Source organism: Macrobrachium nipponense, chromosome 23 (assembly GCF_015104395.2).
Source record: "Macrobrachium nipponense isolate FS-2020 chromosome 23, ASM1510439v2, whole genome shotgun sequence".
NCBI classification, from domain to species: Eukaryota; Metazoa; Arthropoda; class Malacostraca; order Decapoda; family Palaemonidae; genus Macrobrachium; species Macrobrachium nipponense.
In genome coordinates this window covers 28204672-28224671 of record NC_061090.1, presented here as the reverse complement: position 1 = coordinate 28224671, position 20000 = coordinate 28204672, and the positions used below count along the sequence as shown (strand labels likewise).

Here is a 20000-nt window from a genome sequence, read left to right as displayed (position 1 = left end):
TAAGTGCACTGACCAATGTGGGACATGAAGAACTGTTATTAAAAAATATATATTTATTTGACCTCTGACTTGTGACCTTCGGGTTGTTTGTTATATATAAGGTTATTTGTTATATGTAGGGTTATTTGTTATATGTAAGGTACGCTTCTCATGCATAGGAATACCGATTCTTAAAATGATTGTCAGATGCTCTTCTTTAAATAGTTCAAGCGAGTAGGTGGTTGAACTGAGATAATTTTTAATGACTTAAGAATTTGTCGCTTACTCGGGGAGTAAGCCTTCAAACTTGTTGATGCTGTTGTTGTTGTTCTCGTTGTTGGTGGTGGGAGCGGGGGCGGGGGGTAGGAAAGCCTACTATGAGATTCAGGGCCTCTGTAACACGGTTTTTTGGACCTTGCTCCTTATCAAAGCATCGGATGTAGCTGAAAGTTGACATATGTATATTTTACAACCACACACAAATTTTGTCAGCATTATCAGTAACCTAAACCCGATGGTTATAATTTTTATAGAGTAAAAATTATCTAGCCGACGCCATGGCCAATGATTACGAGCCAAGAGTCGAAAAACATTCATTACGTAAGCAAGGTAAACACCTTTTGACGAAATGTTGCCCTGCCCATCCACCAGGCAGAAACTCATTCACCTTGTTCCATCGGCTCTGAAACCCAAACACTTTATGAATGGCGGAACAATACATAGATGTGGGTGGGGTATCTGTGCTAGCTTAGTAATACTACTGTAGCAGTAGTGCCGCAACAGTTAGCAGTAATATACATGAATTAATTGTTTAGGCCAACTGCGGGGATCCTTGAGGAGCATTTAGCACTTCTTACAACTACTCGAGAAATGAGTTTTTATAGCCAGAAGTTAAATTTTCTAATCCAACAATGCCCATGATAGCCTTCAGTGTTATCCTGAATTATAACGAGGCTAAAGTGCGTGGAGCCTCATGAAGTCATCATTCTGACGATCATTATTGGTGGAGGTTTAAAGCTAAAATATGGTACCGGCTATTTTTTTTTTTCAGTAAAAAAGGTTAGATAGCCAATAAATAAAAATTGCTTGACATTGGATATAGCAGTTATCAAAATCAAGCTTGTCTACTATGTTTTTTAAAATTACCAACTATTCCCTACATCTTGTCATCTGAGTGACCTATAAAGTAGACTGTAATTTCGTTAGGAAACTTATTTGGGAGTTAGACTAATAATCGATTTTTTTTTTTATTTACTAACATATTTTGTTGGTTTGTCATTATGACAATTATCAGTGGAGAGGTTTCAGAGTTCATAAAGGTGTGCTGCTTTGCTTGTATTTAAATTTGTATATCATTGTTGCCAGAGGTATAGCCTTCGTTACGTATAGCCAATCATCCATCGAGAAAGAGGGAAGAAATGCTATCATAAGTTACGTAACGAGTGCGTTCGAAACCTTTTCTCTGAGTAAGTTGGCCCGTCTTCAAAAAAGGTCACTTTTACATTATGAGTACCAAATTTATTCAACCTACGTAATGCAGAATACAGTCAAAATTTATGTGTAGATATAATGTGTATTCTGAATAAGCGTTATATTTATGAACTGCATAGATAAAAAGTTATTGCGAAAAAACTGTGTTACAGAAGCCCTGAATCTCATAGTAAGTGGTTGATTGAGATGATTTTTTATGACTGACCTAAGAATTTGTCGCCTACTCGGGGAGTAAGCCTACAAGCTACTTTGTTGTTGTTGCTGTTGTTGCTGTTCTTGTTCTTGTTGTGGGGGTTGGGGGGGAGGGGTAGGAAAGCCTAAGTGGTTAAATTGAGTACAGTATTAATGACTGACTTAAGAATTTGACACTATTTTGTTGTTGTTGCTGTTTTTGTTGTAGTTGCTATTGTTCTTGTTCTTGTTCTTGGCAAGGTTGGGGGGTCGCGAGGTTAAGAAGCCTAAAAGGCTGAAAAAGTTGTTTCACGTTGAGTCAGAGATACAGGAATTTTAGGATAGGATTTAGATGTGTATTGGTTCTTACCGCCTCGCTAACTCCATACACCTCTGTTCGGTTCCCACGGCATTGATGTCATTTCCCGCAATCGTTCCCCTGAGCGTGGCTATATTAGGGAGGTGACGTAGTCATTATCATGTGGTCGTAAAAAGCCAGATCATTTATTTCTTTTGGTTGAGAGAGTGATTCCTCTCTCTCTCTCTCTCTCTCTCTCTCTCTCTCTCTCTCTCTCTCAGTTATTCTAAATAATAATAGACTTCCAAGACATAATATAAATAATAAAAAAAAATCAAATAGATGTGATAAAAAATGATTGAAAAGGGAAATGTACTTTACTGTACCATCAATGAATAGAACTTAAATATCAGATTGTAATAGTTTTATTATTATTATTATTATTATTATTATTATTATTATTATTATTATTATTATTATTATTATTATTATTATTATTATTATTATTCAAAATGCATCTACACTCTTACAAGAAGAAGCTGAAAAGAGCACATATTATTATTATTATTATTATTATTGTTATTATATTATTATTATTATTATTATTATTATTATTATTATTATTATTATTCAAAATGCACATTACAGAGAAAGAGATCACTTAAACTAAAAATAAAAATAAAAAAAAAAATAAAATATCACACAAAAAAAGGAGCTTCAAAATCCAGAGGATTTGAATCCACTAGTGTGAGACGAACCTCCTCTTAAGTAGGAATTGGATGCTCCACATAGTCTTGTTTACCAACATATGTTGCAATTACATCAATGTCATGTGCCTGAGCCCCGACCTTCCGCCTTGGGGCATGAGTACTGTGAACTGGGTCTCTGTTCAGAGAGAGTTTTCTCTCTCTCTCTCTCTCTCTCTCTCTCAAGTAACCAAGCGGTATTTTGACTGGAATGTGTTAACACTTGAATAAATATGAATGTGGAAGGGTTTGTATACGGATATATTAGTGATGTTGGGTGTGTTGGTTACGTTATGTATGTTTATGAGTATTATGTAATGTCAGCTCTTTATATATATATATATATATATATATATATATATATATATATATATATATATATATATATACATATTATATATATATATATATATATATATATATATATATATATATATATATATATACAGGGTGTCACACGAGTTTATTGCCAATATTTCGGGAAATGAAAGAAGAAAGTAATTCTAAACAAAAACATTGTATAGCGATGTGCATCTTGAGGCTTTATATGTCGTGAGTGGAATTTTGAAATTATGGTTTTCCATTTAGCACTGCTCTCAGGCAAGTAAGATATATATATATATATATATATATATATATATATATATATATATGTATGTATAACTGAATCACAAAAATATAAAACGTGACGAATATACAAAGACAAATTCCACGAAGGCCAGAGAAACGATGGTGAGTTCTGCAATAAGGCCTTTCGACTCTTGTCCTTTTACTTAGCAGACAGCTAAGTATAGGACAAGAAGCCGAAACGCCTTGTTACAGAACTCCCTATCGTTTCTCTTTCCTTTGTGAATTTGTCTTTATTTATGTAATGTATTTTTATGTACTGCATGTAAATGTATGCAAAAAATTTTTTTTTATATATTATACACAGACTCACATACTCCACAGCTCTTAACCCGTTTTCTTTCGACCTCCCCGACAGTCCTTAACCCGTTTTCTTTTGGCCTCCTCACCCTGACTCGTTTTCTTTCTGCCTCCCCGACAGAAATGCGTCCCAGAGTTCGTGAACGCCGCCTTCAGCCGCCCCGTGGAGGTGACCAATACCTGTGGGGAGTACAGGCCGCAGGAGTACTGCCTGCAGACGGGCGGCTACGGCGCCCGCCAGGCGTGCGAGATCTGCAATGCCTACGTCCCCGAGCTGTCCCATCCGGCCTATTACCTGACCGATTTCAACAATAACGACAACCACACGTGGTGGCAGTCGGAGACCATGTTCGAGGGCATCCAGTACCCGAATGAGGTCAACATCACTCTCAGCCTAGGTGAGTCTCTCTCTCTCTCTCTCTCTCTCTCTCTCTCTCTCTCTCTCTCTCTCTCTCTCTCTCTCTCTCTCTGTGGTATATATACTTTTTTTAAAGGTCTCATTAACTGTATTATATATAGAATGATTAATGTTAGAATGTTTCTGGAATTCCCTCTGTTGATGCCCAGTACAATTGTTCAAATAATGTTAGATGTTCTCTCTCTCTCTCTCTCTCTCTCTCTCTCTCTCTCTCTCTCTCTCTCCTCTCACAGGTATGTACTCCTTTTAAATGTCTCATTAACTGCACTTTATAAAAAAAGTGTGAATGATTAGCGTCAGGGTTTTACCTGGAATACCCTCTGTTGATGCCCAATACAATTGTTCAAATAATGTTAGATCTCTCTCTCTCTCTCTCTCTCTCTCTCTCTCTCTCTCTCTCTCTCTCTCTCTCTCTCTCTCTCAGCAATTAAAACACCACATGAATTCAGTATGTGCAACAGTATGTAATATTCGTTAAAATCAGGACATTACAACTAATTGTTCTCAGAAAGTTACGAGTAACTGATACAGTCATGACTCGCCTAGATAATTACCTCTAGAATTACCTCTAGAATTATTTAACCACTCCAGAGGGTTAGAGATAACCTCGTCGAGGTAACCCTATCCTTGGGATTTAAATATCTTAAATGAATATATTCATATTTTATGAATATATTCATTGAATATATTCATAAAATATATTCAATGTTAGAGCTCACAACGGGACTGGATACGTGAAGAAAGGTATTGTAGAGAGTCTATGAAGAGAGAGACAGTTACAGGGAGTTACAAGGATTAGGATGTCTCAAAGACTTGTTAGTCCATCCTAAGAGGAAACATCGTGTGCTCACTTATCTCTAGGAGCAGGTTTTACTGTGCATTCACAGTGTCCTCCTAATGATTTTGTCTAGCTTTCTTTTAAACTCTCTCACACTGTTGCTGTTTACAACTTCTAGTGGCAGATTATTCCACGTCTCACATATCTTGTATGTAAAGAGAGAGAGAGAGAGAGAGAGAGAGAGAGAGAGAGAGAGAGAGAGAGAGAGAGAGAGAGAGCAGTTTCATCATCACGGATGTCGCGTAACACTACGTACTTCGTTTTGATTCTGAATTAAGAGCGCGTCTCATAACTGACTTTCTCTCCCATTTTTCAAATTTTGCTAGGAGATCCATCATCGTTACAATTTTGGACGTAAAATTCCCATTAAGGAAAGCGTCTTGCTGTCATATATATAACGCTGAACTCAAGCCTCCCCCCGTATCACTTATGCAAAGTGCCTTTAGAGATAACTATACAGGGATATCTGTACCCTACTACTTCTCTTGTGATCTGACAGCTGTTTGCTCAAAAAAAGTGACAGCCACAGTCTACTCTCCCCAATGGTTCGATGACGTAGGTCGACCAATAAGAATATTCAATATTTTTTATCTCGACCAATACGAATAGTCTATTTTATAAGATACTTTGAGTCACTTTTACTGGTTCATAGGAGTAGGCCGTCCATACACTAATGCTTTTCTACTTGCATCTTGATACATATTTATCTGTTTATTAATTTATTTCTTTTTAGTATTTGAGACTTATTCTGTCTATATTTTCTTTTACCTCCTCTTATTTCCTTCTAATGAACACCATATTCTTTGGAAGCGTGAATGTCAAGTCAGTGGACACCCTTTGGTGGGGTTGTTCCATATGAATAGGGTTCATCTTCCTAATAATAATAATAATAATAATAATAATAATAATAATAATAATAATCAGACGCTTCTAGTCTATATTACCCCCACGAATGAATCCAGATGATCAGAATAGGCCTGTATTCACGTTCCATTCAAAGCATTCGGACACTTCTCCTCTTCCCAAGCAGCCCCCAAGTGCCAAGCAACCGGCCAATAGGAGTACTAGGTCTTTTTTTTTTTTTCTCTCGAGGGACTGAAACCAAGAAGTGTCCCTAGCTATTATAGGACCGTTTAGCCGAGAGCGTTCAATCGCCGTGGTGAGCACTTGTACTCTGCCATTTGTTCTGCGTCTGGGAGTGAAGGTTATCGAGTTACTCCTTTACATCTGCTCGTACATGATGAGAAGAAGGGTCTCTCTCTCTCTCTCTCTCTCTCTCTCTCTCTCTCTCTCTCTCTCTCTCTCTCTCTCTCTCTCTCTCTCTATATATATATATATATATATATATATATATATATATATATATATATAATATATATATATATATACATTATATATATATATATATATATATATATATAATCATATCACATTTCCGTGATTCATATACATATATCGAGCTACAATGTCCTTTAATATCTAATTCGCTCTACCTCGGAATTAATATATTTTTTTTCATATATGCTTAACCGAAAAAAAAAGGGGAATTTTTTCTCGATAATAAGATTTTGCCTGGACCAGGGCGCGAACCTATGGATCCTTTCAAACCCAGGAACGTCAGTGAAGCTTTTCCCTACTACACCACCGCCGCGAGGTTAAAAAAAGTTCATGTCGCCTCTCACCCTCATACCTTTTGCGCGCAGGTAATTAGTTGGTTTGGAGACAACATCAACCCACCTCGACTCCGGTAGTGTTTGTAGTGCTTTTGACAGCACGTAGCCAATCTATAAGTCATATCACATTTCCGTGATTCATTATACATATATCGAGCTACAATGTCCTTTAATATCTAATTCGCTTCTTACCTCGGAATTAATATATTTTTTCATATATGCTTAACCGAAGGGGAATTTTGGTTTTTTCTCGATAATAGATTTGCCTGGACCAGGGCGCGAACCTATGGATCCTTTCAAACCCAGGAACGTCAGTGAAGCTTTTCCTACTACACCACCGCGAGAGGTTAAAAGTTCATGTCGCCTCTCACCCTCATATACCTTTCGCGCGCAGGTAATTAGTTGGTTTGGAGACAACATCACCCCCTTTCGACTCCGGTAGTGTTTGTAGTGCTTTTGACAGCACGTAGCCAATCTATAAGTCATATCACATTTCGTGATTCATATACATATATCGAGCTACAATGTCCTTTAATATCTAATTCGCTCTACTCGAATTAATATATTTTTTCATATATGCTTAACCGAAGGGGAATTTTTTCTCGATAATAGATTTGCCTGGACCAGGGCGCGAACTATGGATCCTTTCAAACCCAGGAACGTCAGTGAAGCTTTTCCTACTACACCCCCGCGAGAGGTTAAAAGTTCATGTCGCCTCTCACCCTCATATACCTTTCGCGCGCAGGTAATTAGTTGGTTTGGAGACAACATCAACCCACCTCGACTCGGTAGTGTTTGTAGTGCTTTTGACAGCACGTAGCCAATCTATAGTCATATCATCACTTTCCGTGATTCCATATCAATAATATCGAGCTACCAATGTCCTTTATGTCTAATTCGCTCTACCTCGGAATTAATAAGTTTTTTCATATGCTACCGAAGGGGAATTTTTTCGTTTCGATAATAGATTTGCCTGGACCGCAGGGCGCGAACCTATGGATCCTTTCAAACAGGAACGTCAGTGAAGCTTTTCCTACTACACCACCGCGAGAGGTTAAAAGTCATGTCGCCTCTCACACTCATATACCTTTCGCGCGCATAGTAATTAGTTGGTTTGGAGACAACAATCAACCCACCGTCGATCGGTACTTCCGAAGTGTTTGTGCTTTTGACAGCACGTAGCCAATCTATAAGTCATATCACATTTCGTGATTCAATTATACATATATCGAGCTACAATGTCCTTTAATATCTAATTCGCTCTACCTCGGAATTAATATATTTTTTTTTTTTTTCATATATGCATAACCGAAGGGGAATTTTTCTCGATAATAGATTTGCCTGGACCCAGGGCGCGAACCTATGGATCCTTTCAAACCCAGGAACGTCAGTGAAGCTTTTCCTACTACATTCCACCGCGAGAGTTAAAGTTCATGTCGCCTCTCACCCTCATATACCTTTCGCGCGCAGGTAATTAGTTGGTTGGAGACAACAATCCCACCTCGACTCCGTAGTGTTTGTAGTGCTTTTGACAGCACGTAGCCAATCTATAAGTCATATCACATTTCCGTGATTCATATACATATATCGAGGCTACAATGCCTTTAATATTCTAATTCGCCCTCACCCGGAATTAAAATATTTTTTTCATATATTCCTTAACCAAAGGGGAATTTTTTCTCGTAATAGATTTGCCTGGCCCCAGGGCGCGAACCTATGGATCCTTCAAAACCCAGGAACGTCAGTGAAGCCTTTTCCTACCCCAACCGCAGAGGTTAAAAGTTCTGTCCCTCTCACCCTCCAATACCTTTCCGCGCGCAGGTAATTAGTTGGTTTGGGAGAACAACATCCACCCCCTCGACTTCGGAGTGTTTTGTAGTGCTTTTGACACACGTTAGGCCAATCTATAAGTCATATCACATTTCCGTGATTTCATTACATTATCGACTACAATGTCCCTTTATATTCTAATTCGCTCTACCTCGGAATTAATATATTTTTTTCATATAGGCTTAAGCCCAAGGGGAATTTTTTCTCGATATAGTTTGCCTGGACCTGGGCGCGAAACCTATGGTTCCTTTCCAAAACCCAGGACGTCCAGTGAAGCTTTTCATACACCACCGCGGAGGGTTAAAGGTTCTGTCGCCCTCACCCTCATATACCTTTTCGCGCCGCAGGAATTAGTTTGGTTTGGAGCAAAACACCCAAAACCTTTTCGAATCCAGGGGGGTAGTGTTTGTAGTGCTTTTGACCGACTAGCCAATCTATAAGTCATATCACATTTCCGTGATTAAACATATATCGAGCTACAATGTCCTTTAATATCTAATTCGCTCTACCTCGGATTTATCATATTTTTTCATATATTTTTGCTGCTTAAACCAAGGGGAATTTTTTCTCGATATAGATTTTCCTGAGCCAGGTGCGCGAACCTATGGATCCTAAACCCCAGAACGTCGTGAAGCTTTTCCTACTACACCACCGCGAGAGGTTAAAAGTTCATGTCGCCTCTCACCCTCATATCCTTTTCGCGCGCAGGTAATTAGTTGGTTTGGAGACAACATCAACCCACCTCGACTCCGGTAGTTTGTAGTGCTTTCTTTTGACAGCACGTAGCCAATCTATAAGTCATATCACATTTCGTGATTCATATACATACATCGAGCTAAATGTCCTTTAATATCTAATTCGCTCTACCTCGGAATTAATATATTTTTTCTATATTGCTTAACCGAAGGGAATTTTTTCTCGATAATAGATTTGCCTGACAGGGCGCGAACCTATGGATCCTTTCAAAACCCAGGAACGTCAGTGAAGCTTTTCCTACTACACCACCGCCCCCCCCCCCGAGAGGTTAAAAGTCATGTCGCCTCTCACCCTCATATACCTTTCGCGCGCAGGTAATTAGTTGGTTTGGAGACAACATCAACCCACCTCGACTCGGTAGTTTTGTATGTTTTGACAGCACTAGCCAATCTATAAAGTCATTCACATTTTCCGTGATTCATATACATATATCAGCTACAATTCCTTTAATATCTATTCGCTCTACCTCGGAATTAATATAGTTTTTTCATATATGCTTAACCGAAGGGGAATTTTTCCGATAATAAGATTTGCCCTGGACCAGGGCGCGAACCTATGGATCCTTTTCAACCCAGGAACGTCATGAAGCTTTTCCTTTCCTACTACCACCCCGCGAGAGTTAAAAGTTTATGTCGCCCTCTACCCTCTCATACCTTCGCGCCGCAGGTAATTAGCCTTTGGTTTGGAGACACTCAAACCCTTATTCGACTCCGGTAGTTTGTAGTTGCTTTTGACAGCACGTAGCCAATCTATAGTCATATCCATTTTCCGTGATTCATTACCGTATATCGGGGGAAGCTACCCTGTCCGTTTTAATATCTAATTCGCTCTACCTGAAATTAAACATATTTTTTCATATATGCTTAAACCGAAGGGGAATTTTTTCTCGATAATAGATTTGCCGGCCAGGGCGCGAACCTATGGATCCTTTCAAACCCAGAACGTCAGTGAAGCTTTTCCTACTACCACCGCGAGAGGTTAAAAGTTCAGTCGCCTCTCACCCTCATATACCTTTCGCGCGCAGGTAATTAGTTGGTTTGGAGAACATCAACCCACCTCGACACCGGTAGTGTTTGTAGTGCTTTGACAGCACGTAGCCAATCTATAAGGTCATATCACATTTCCGTGATTTCATATACATATATCGAGCTACAATGTCCTTTAATATCTAATTCGCTCTACCTCGGAATTAACATATTTTTTCATATATGCTTAACCGAAGGGGAATTTTTTTTCTTCGATAATAGATTTGCCTGGACCAGGGCGCGAACCTATGGATCCTTTCAAAAAACCCAGGAACGTCATGAAGCTTTCCTACTACACCACCGCGAGAGGTTAAAAGTTCATGTCGCCTCTCCCTCATATACCTTCGCGCGCAGGTAATTAGTTGGTGGAGACAACAGCAACCCACCTCGACTCCGGTAGTGTTGTAGTGCTTTTGACAGCACGTAGCCAATCTATAAGTCATATCACATTTCCGTGATTCATATACATATATCGAGCTACAATGTCCTTTATATCTAATTCGCTCTTACCTCGGAATTATATTTTTTCATATATGCTTAAACCGAAGGGGAATTTTTTCTCGATAATAGATTTGCCTGGACCAGGGCGCGAACATATGGATCCTTTCAAACCCAGGAACGTCAGTGAAGCTTTTCCTACTACACCACCGCGAGAGGTTAAAAGTTCATGTCGCTCTCTCACCCTCATATACCTTTCGCTGCGCAGGTAATTAGTTGGTTTGGAGACAACATCAACCCACCTCGACTCCGGTAGTGTTTGTAGTCCAGGCAAATCTATTATCGAGAAAAAATTCCCCTTCGGTTAAGCATATATGAAGAAAAAATATATTAATTCCGAGGTAGAAGCGAATTAGATATTAAAGGACATTGTAGCTCGATATAGGTATATGAATCACGGAAATGTGATATGACTTATAGATTGGCTACGTGCTGTCAAAAGCACTACAAACACTACCGGAGTCGAGGTGGGTTGATGTTGTCTCCAAACCAACTAATTACCTGCGCGCGAAAGGTATATGAGGGTGAGAGGCGACATGAACTTTTAACCTCTCGCGGTGGTGTAGTAGGAAAAGCTTCACTGACGTTCCTGGGTTTGAAAGGATCCATAGGTTCGCGCCCCGGTCCAGGCAAATCTATTATCGATGAAAAAATTCCCCTTCGGTTAAGCATATATGAAAAAATATATTAATTCCGAGGTAGAGCGAATTAGATATTAAAGGACATTGAGCTCGATATATGTATATGAATCACGGAAATGTGATATGACTTATAGATTGGCTACGTGCTGTCAAAAGCACTACAAACACTACCGAGTCGAGGTGGGTTGATGTTGTCTCCAAACCAACTAATTACCTGCGCGCGAAAAGTATATGAGGGTGAGAGGCGACATGAACTTTTAACCTCTCGCGGTGGTGTAGTAGGAAAAGCTTCACTGACGTTCCTGGGTTTGAAAGGATCCATAGGTTCGCGCCCTGGTCCAGGCAAATCTATTATCGAGAAAAATTCCCCTTCGGTTAAGCATATATGAAAAAACAAAAAATATATTAATTCCGAGTAGAGCGAATTAGATTATTTAAAGGACATTGTAGCTCGATATATGTATATGAATCACGAAAATGTGATATGACTTATAGATTGGCTACGTGCTGTCAAAAGCACTACAAACACTACCGGAGTCGAGGTGGGTTGATGTTGTCTCCAAACCAACTAATTACCTTGCGCGCGAAAGGTATATGAGGGTGAGAGGCGGACATGAACTTTTAACTCTCGCGGTTGGTGGGTAGTAGGAAAAGCTTCACTGACGTTCCTGGGTTTGAAAGGATCCATAGGTTCGCGCCCTGGTCCAGGCAAATCTATTATCGAGAAAAATTCCCCTTCGTTAAGCATATATGAAAAAATATATTAATTCCGAGGATAGAGCGAATTAGATATTAAAGGACATTGTAGCTCGATATATATGATATATATATATATATATATTATATATATATATATATATATATATATATATATATATATATATATATATATCAAAGTGTCTTCCCTTGTATTTAGAATTATATGCAGTTGAGGAGTTTTCTTTCATTTTAGCCAATTTTTTTTTTTTTTTTTTTTTATTTTTCCTTCATTAAAAAAGGTCTCTCTCTCCTCTCTCTCTCTCTCTCTCTCTCTCTCTCTCTCTCTCTCCTCTCTCTCTCTTCTACTCTCTCTCTCTCTCTATAATATATATATATATATATATATATCTAATATATAACACATACGTTTATATGCGTAAATGTCATAGAATGTTTTTAAATATATTGGCAATTATTATATGCAGTTAGAGTAATACTTACTTTTTGTGGAATATTTTTTTATATACTTTTTAGTTTTTTATCCTCTTCAGAGTGTATGGAATGTAATGAATGTAAAAAAAAAAGTCCTCTTTATGTCTGTTTGTTCTGTACGTCTCTCGCCCCCTCACTCCTTGTTTACTCAGTAACTCGTACGATAACGGTCGAATTTCAGTGCTCCGTGACACAGCACTTTCACAAGACGTCATCTGGGGGTCATTTATAAGATGATTTTATAACAGTCTTTCTGTCATTTGGGTAACCCATGCGAGTGACATGGATTTATACCGTAGGGTGTGGTTCTGTTTTGTAGTTTCTTATGCTTGTGTGTGTGTGTGCGTGTGTGTGTAATGCGTGATTGTGTGTGTGAGAGAGAGAGAGAGAGAGAGAGAGAGAGACCATATTTTTACAATAGTTACCCAGTACATCCTGGTGCGTTCGTTTTCTCTAAAAGTAATTCTTCCCGTTTTCTTTAGTCCTTTAGTGTAAGCACATAAACTAATCTATTTATGAACGTGCGTCATTCTATGTAATATATCTGCCCATATCCAATTTTACTTTCTATTTTTCGTTCAGTCCCTGATTTTGTTCTACCGTATTAGGCTGATTGATATAATTATATGTAAGACTGAAGGCTAATACTGTGTCCTTGTGTTTCGGTAACTTAGATAACGTGCAAAATGGGCACCGTGTTTACCTATACCAGCCCCTTGGAGATGAACGTAAAAACATAAACAAAAGAATGTAAATATCATAGACACAAACAAAAGGCATAAATACGAACAAAAGCTTAAGCAAAAGGCGGTAAATATCATGGTCGTTGATTGGCGGGAACTAGGCCGTGATAGAAGTCTTTATAGTTTTACCTAATTTTACCCTTTAACTTTATTTCAGTCCCATAATAGTATTTCGTTCTAATTGACTAATAGATACAATTTTACTTTGCGTTTTTATTTGAGTCCCATATGGTATTTCATCTTAATTCACTGACATATACAATTGTACTTTCCGTTTTTATTTAGTCCCATATAGTACTTCATCCTAAAAGGCTGAAGAGTACTTATTTATTTTTTTTTTTCCTCAGGTAAGGCCTTCGACATCACGTACGTCCGTCTATTTTTCCGGTCGCCAAGACCCGAATCCTTCGCCATCTACAAGCGTACAGAGACCGACGGGGAGTGGATCCCTTATCAGTATTATAGGTTAGTGATAGATTACTTATTATTATTATTATTATTATTATTATTATTATTATTATTATTATTATTATTATTATTATTATTATTATTATTATTAGTTGGGAAAACTCTCTATCGCGAGAGTATATGTAATATTCTAAGAGGGTCCGCAATAATAAAAAATGTTGTGAGTTCGTGTATAATTTAAAAACCCTTTACAAAGCAGCTTTCGAACCTTTCCCTGGGTTCATCTTCAGTCCAAAAAAGGGTTCGAAAGCTTGTAAAGGGGTTTTTGAATTATGCACGAACTCGCAACATTTTATATTATGTGGACCTCTTAGAACATTATTATTATTATTATTATTTTTTTTTTTTTTTTTTTTTTTTTTTTTGCTCTTATCACAGTCCTCCAATTCGACTGGGTGGTATTTATAGTGTGGGGTTCCGGGTTGCATCTGCCTCCTTAGGAGTCAATCACTCTTCTTACTATGTGTGCCGTTTCTAGGATCACACTCTTCTGCATGAGTCCTGGAGCTACTTCAGCCTCTAGTTTTTCTAGATTCCTTTTCAGGGATTTTTTTTGGGATCGTGCCTAGTGGCTCCTATGATTATGGGTACGATTTCCACTGGCATATCCCATATCCTTCTTATTTCTATTTTCAGATCTTGATACTTATCCAATTTTTCCCTCTCTTTCTCTTCAACTCTGGTGTCCCATGGTATTGCGACATCATGAGTGATACTTTCTTCTTGACCTTGTCAATCAACGTCACATTATTATTATTATTATTATTATTATTATTATTATTATTATTATTATTATTATTATTATTATTTTTTTTTTTTTTTTTTTTTTTTGCTCTATCACAGTCCTCCAATTCGACTGGGTGTATTTATAGTGTGGGGTTCCGGGTTGCATCCTGCCTCCTTAGGAGTCCATCACTCTTCTTACTATGTGTGCCGTTTCTAGGATCACACTCTCTGCATGAGTCCTGGAGCTACTTCAGCCTCTAGTTTTTCCAGATTCCTTTTCAGGATCTTGGGATCGTGCCTAGTGCTCCTATGATTATGGGTACGATTTCCACTGGCATATCCCATACCTTCTTATTTCTATTTTCAGATCTTGATACTTATCCAATCCCATCTCTTTCTCTTCAACTCTGGTGTCCCATGGTATTGCGACATCAATGAGTGATACTTTCTTCTTGACCTTGTCAATCAACGTCACGTCTGGTCTGTTTGCACGTATCACCCTATCCGTTCTGATACCATAGTCCCAGAGGATCTTTGCCTGATCGTTTTCTATCACTCCTTCAGTTTGGTGCTCGTACCACTTATTACTGCAAGGTAGCTGATGTTTCTTGCACAGGCTCCAGTGGAGGGCTTTTGCTACTGAATCATGCCTCTTTTTGTACTGGTTCTGTGCAAGTGCCGGGCATTCACTTGCTATGTGGTTTATGGTTTCACTTTTCGTATTGCACTTCCTACATATGGGAGAGATGTTATTTCCGTCTATCGTACTTTGAACATATCTGGTTCTTATGGGCCTGATCTTGTGCAGCTGTTATCATTCCTTCAGTTTCCTTCTTTAGCTCTCCCCTCTGTAGCCATTGCCAATTGTCATCGCTGGCTAGTTCTTTAGTCTGTCTCATGTATTGTCCGTGCATTGGTTTGTTGTGCCAGTCCTCTGTTCTTTCTGTCTTTCTCCTGTCTCTGTATATTTCTGGGTCTTCGTCTGTTTTTATTAGTCCTTCTTCCCATGCACTCTTTAGCCACTCGTCTTCACTGGTTTTCAGATATTGCCCCAGTGCTCTGTTTTCGATGTTGACGCAGTCCTCTATACTTAGTAGTCCTCTCCCTCCTTCCTTTCGTGTTATGTATAGTCTGTCCGTATTTGCTCTTGGTGTAGTGCTTTGTGTATTGTCATATGTTTCCTGGTTTTCTGATCTATGCTGCGGAGTTCTGCCTTCGTCCATTCACTATTCCTGTGCTGTATCTGATTACTGGCACTGCCCATGTGTTTAAGGCTTTATCATATTTCCGGCGTTGAGTTTTGACTTGAGTATCGCCTTGAGTCTCTGCATATATTCTTTCCTGATCGTGTCCTTCATCTCTTGGTGTTTTATATCTCCTCCTTCCATTATTCCCAGGTATTTGTATCCTGTCTCATCTATGTGTTTGATGTTGCTCCATCTGGTAGCTTTATCCCTTCAGTTCTCGTACTTTGCCTTTTTTGTATGTTGACTAAGGCGCATTTTTCTATTCCAAACTCCATCCTGATGTCCCCAGATACAATCCTTACAGTCTGGATTAGGGTATCTATTTCCTTGATGCTCTTATCATACGCTTGATGTCGTCCATGAACAGTCTGATTGTGTCCATGAACATAGATGGTTGATTTTGTTGCCTCTTTCTTGAGTTGGTACCCCCGGCATCCATCTTCTGTAGTACTTTTGTCATGGGAATCATGGCTACTACGAAGAGTAGTGGGGACAGTGAGTCGCCCTGGAAGATCCCTCTCTGATATTAACTCTGCTAGTCTTATTCCAGAGCTTGTAAGTATTGTATTCCAGTTGCGCATTGTATTTTTGAGGAAGCTGATGGTATTTTCCTCTGCCCATATATTTTTCAGGCATTCTATTAGCCATGTGTGTGGTATCATGTCAGAAGGCTTTCTTATAGTCTATCCATGCCATGCTTTAGGTTGGTTTTCCTTCTCTACTGTTCTTCATTACCATTTTGTCTATCAGGAGCTGGTTCTTTTGTGCCCCTACACTTCCTTCTGCAGCTTTCTGTTGGTGGGGGAGGTGTTTGTCTCCTCTAGGTAGTTGTATAGCCTTTCACTGATGATACCTGTTAGTAACTTCCACCCCATTATTGGTAGGCAGGTGATAGGCCTGTAGTTACTGGCTATATTTCCCTTACTCTTGTCTTTTGTACTAAGGATGTTCTTCTGTGGTCATCCATTTGGGTGCTTGGTGATTTGAGATTACAATGCTGGAGTTGTTCTGCTATTCGTGGGTGTAGGGCCTTGAGTTTTTGAGCCAGTATCCATGGACTTCATCGGGACCTGGGGCTTTCCAGTTTGGCATTTTCTTTATTGGTGTCTGACTGTGTCTGTCGTGATCTCGGTGAATCTTTGTTTTATTCTCCCTGTTTCTTCTTCCTTGACTTCCTGGAGCCATGTTGCATGTTTGGTGTGATACCGGATTGCTCCATATGTTTTCCCAGAGTCTCTTACTTTGTTCGGCTTCAGGAATTTCTGGGTGGTTGTCTTCCCCTCTTAGTTGGCTGTATAGTCTTTTCTGGTTGGTTCCGAATAGTTTGTTCTGTTGGTATCCTTATTCCTGTTCATGTACCGTTGGATCTTATGTGCTTTGGCCTTAAGCTTGCCTTATTACTTGGCCTTATTATTATTATTATCATTATTATTATTATTATTATTATTATATTATTATTATTATTATTATTCAGAAGATGAAACCTATTCATTTAGAACAAGCGCACAAAGAGGCCAAAGACTCGAAATTCAAGCTTCTTAATAATATTATGGTGTTCATTATTAGTAAGAGGAGGTAAAGGGAAAATACGGAAAGAAGAGACCCCACTTATTAAAAAAAGGAAAAAATGAATAAATAAAAAAAAATAGCTAAAAATGTATTAAAATGCAAGGAGAATAATATTAAAATAGTAATGGATTGCACCCTCGTTTGATCTTCTTGAGATCCACTTGCACGAATTCCTCTGGGAGGCTGTTCCAGAGTCCAACGGTGTGAGGAATAAAGGACCTCTGGAACTAAGGAGTTCGACAGCGAGGCACATTGACTGCCTATTGGTGCCTGCTGTTCATCTGTCGATGGTCCAAGTCATAACTGCTACTGTTAGGAAACAGAAACCTATCACCACTAACCACTTCAAAGAGATAATTTTTTTTTTTTTTTTTTTTTTTTTTTTAGATATTTTAGAGAATATTGTTATCGAATACTCTTCCATGTAGTTCATTTATCAATTATTATTATTATTATTATTATTATTATTATTATTATTATTATTATTGTTGTTGTTGTTGTTGTTGTTGTTGTTGTTGTTGTTGTTGTTGTTATTTTGATCTATCACAAAAAGTAATAGTAATGATTGATAAATGGACTACATGGAAGAGTATATGATAACAATATTCTCTATAAAACATTATTATTATTATTATTATTGACCCTGTATTTGATCATGGCCTCTATAGGCGCTCTACTAGCCTGTTTAAATAGCACGGAAAAAGCCGCTATTCGGAAAATAGAGAAGAATCTCTACAAGTGTAACGCTGCTGATGTAGCCATTACTTTTAATGAAGTATGCTTGAGAGAGGGTCTGCTTCCTAAATACACTATTATTATTACTATTATTATTATTATTGCTGAGAAATTCACAAAATCATGATAAACTGTTGATATAAATAAATCCACAATTATATAAATAAATTGTATTTATATGCAAAAGATAAAACAAAGACTTATGAACACCAGTCTCATAATCTTACTATAATGGACGTAATGTCTGTCCGTCCGTCTGTCATTCAATCACGGCCAAACGGCTGGTCCGATGGGTATGAAACTTGGCAGGGTTATGGTGGGGACCCTTAAGATGGTTTGTGATGGGGTTTCATCCTACCTAACGGCGCTGAATGGCCTTCTTGGCCCCAGTGCCTGGGCTTCAGCCCTAAATATCTTACATCCATCCATCCTACGTAACCCCCCTCCTCCGAAGGGGGTAGGGTGGGGTGAGAAGGGATTCCTTGAAGCAGAACTGGTTCTGCCCGTGAAACGAGGCTGGTTATGCCTGTAGACTTAGTTACTTTACGAATTTTCATACATAATTTCTGTATACGTATGTTTGCTATAGTAGATTCACATCAACGTGCATTTGTCGTCTAGGCCAGTCCCTCACGATGCTCCTGATTAGCTGTTGATAAGCCAATCACAGGGCTGGAAACTCTCAGTTTCTCGAGAGAGTTCACATAGGCAGGGTGTATGCTCCACCTCTCCTGAGGGATACGTCTTTCAGGAGAGGTGGAATATACTACACTCGGCCTATGTGAACTCTCGATAGAGACTGAGTTTCCAGCCCCGTGATTGGCTTATCAACAGCCAATCAGGAGTGTCGTAAGCCAATCACAGGGCTGGAAACTCTCAGTCGCTCTCGAGAGAGTTCACATAGGCAGGATGTATGTTCCACCTCTCTTGAGGGATACATCTTTCAGGAGAGGTGGAACATACTACATCCTGCCTATGTGAACTCTCTCGAGAGAGACTGAGAGTTTCCAGCCCTGTCATTGGCTTATCAACAGCCAATCAGGAGTGCCGTAAGCCAATCACAGGTCTGGAAACTCTGTCTCTCGAGGGAGTTCACATAGGCAGAATGTATATTCCACCTCTCCTGAGAGTTTCCAGCCCCATGATTGGCTTATCTACAGCCAATCAGGAGCGTCGTGAGGGACTGGTCCCATGATTGGCTTATCAAGAGCCAATCAGGAGCGTCGTGAGGGACTGGTGGCCTAGACATCAAATGCACGGTTGATGTGAAACTACTATAGTAATAGTAATGATGATGATGATTATTATTATATGTTATTATTATTATCATCTCTCTTCAGCGCTACCTGTCGCGACACATACGGCCTCCTCGATTCAGACTACGTTCAGAAGGAGTTCGAGACGCGGGCGCTGTGCACGAGCGAGTTCTCCGACATCTCGCCCCTGACGGGTGGCAACGTGGCCTTCTCCACCTTGGAAGGGCGCCCCTCCGCCTACAATTTCGAGGACAGCGCTGAACTGCAGGTGGGTTTTGAGTCTCATAATTTATTTTTTTTTTAGTGGAATTTTTTTCTTCAATTTTAATGCGTCCTATAATATAATTTTTCGAAAAAAAAAATTTCATATTTTTTTTTATTTTGGAATTTTAACACTACATCAGAGTACCTCTAATTATAGGACATTTAAATTTTTTAAATTTTTTTTAAATTTTATTTTTGTTTTTTTGGAATTTTAACTGCATTAAAGTACGTCTAATAATTTAATAGCTTCATTTGCTCTCTCTCTCTCTCTCTCTCTCTCTCTCTCTCTCTCTCTCTCTCTCTCTCATTTGTAGGCAATAGTACCCTCTCTACACCTGAGGTTTTACGATCAATTAAACCAGCCAAAATGTTATTTTGACAATTTGACGCATGCTTTAAAATTATTAAAGGAAGTTATTGATGAGATATTCTCTCTCTCTCTCTCTCTCTCTCTCTCTCTCTCTCTCTCTCTCTCTCTCTCAAATTATGATCAAAGGAGTTATTAATTAG

General features: G+C 38.8%; 1 protein-coding gene across 2 annotated transcripts in view; it reads left to right on the top strand.

Moving 5' to 3' along the window:
* Window positions 1–20000, top strand: part of LOC135199864 (laminin subunit gamma-1-like) — a gene marked incomplete in the record, with an annotated part of 139165 nt that overhangs the window by 47761 nt on the left and 71404 nt on the right. For both annotated transcript variants that reach the window (XM_064228007.1, XM_064228000.1), the window contains 3 exon segments: window positions 3734–4010; window positions 13573–13690; window positions 19311–19494. In XM_064228007.1, the coding sequence (XP_064084077.1) occupies window positions 3734–4010; window positions 13573–13690; window positions 19311–19494 (579 nt within the window).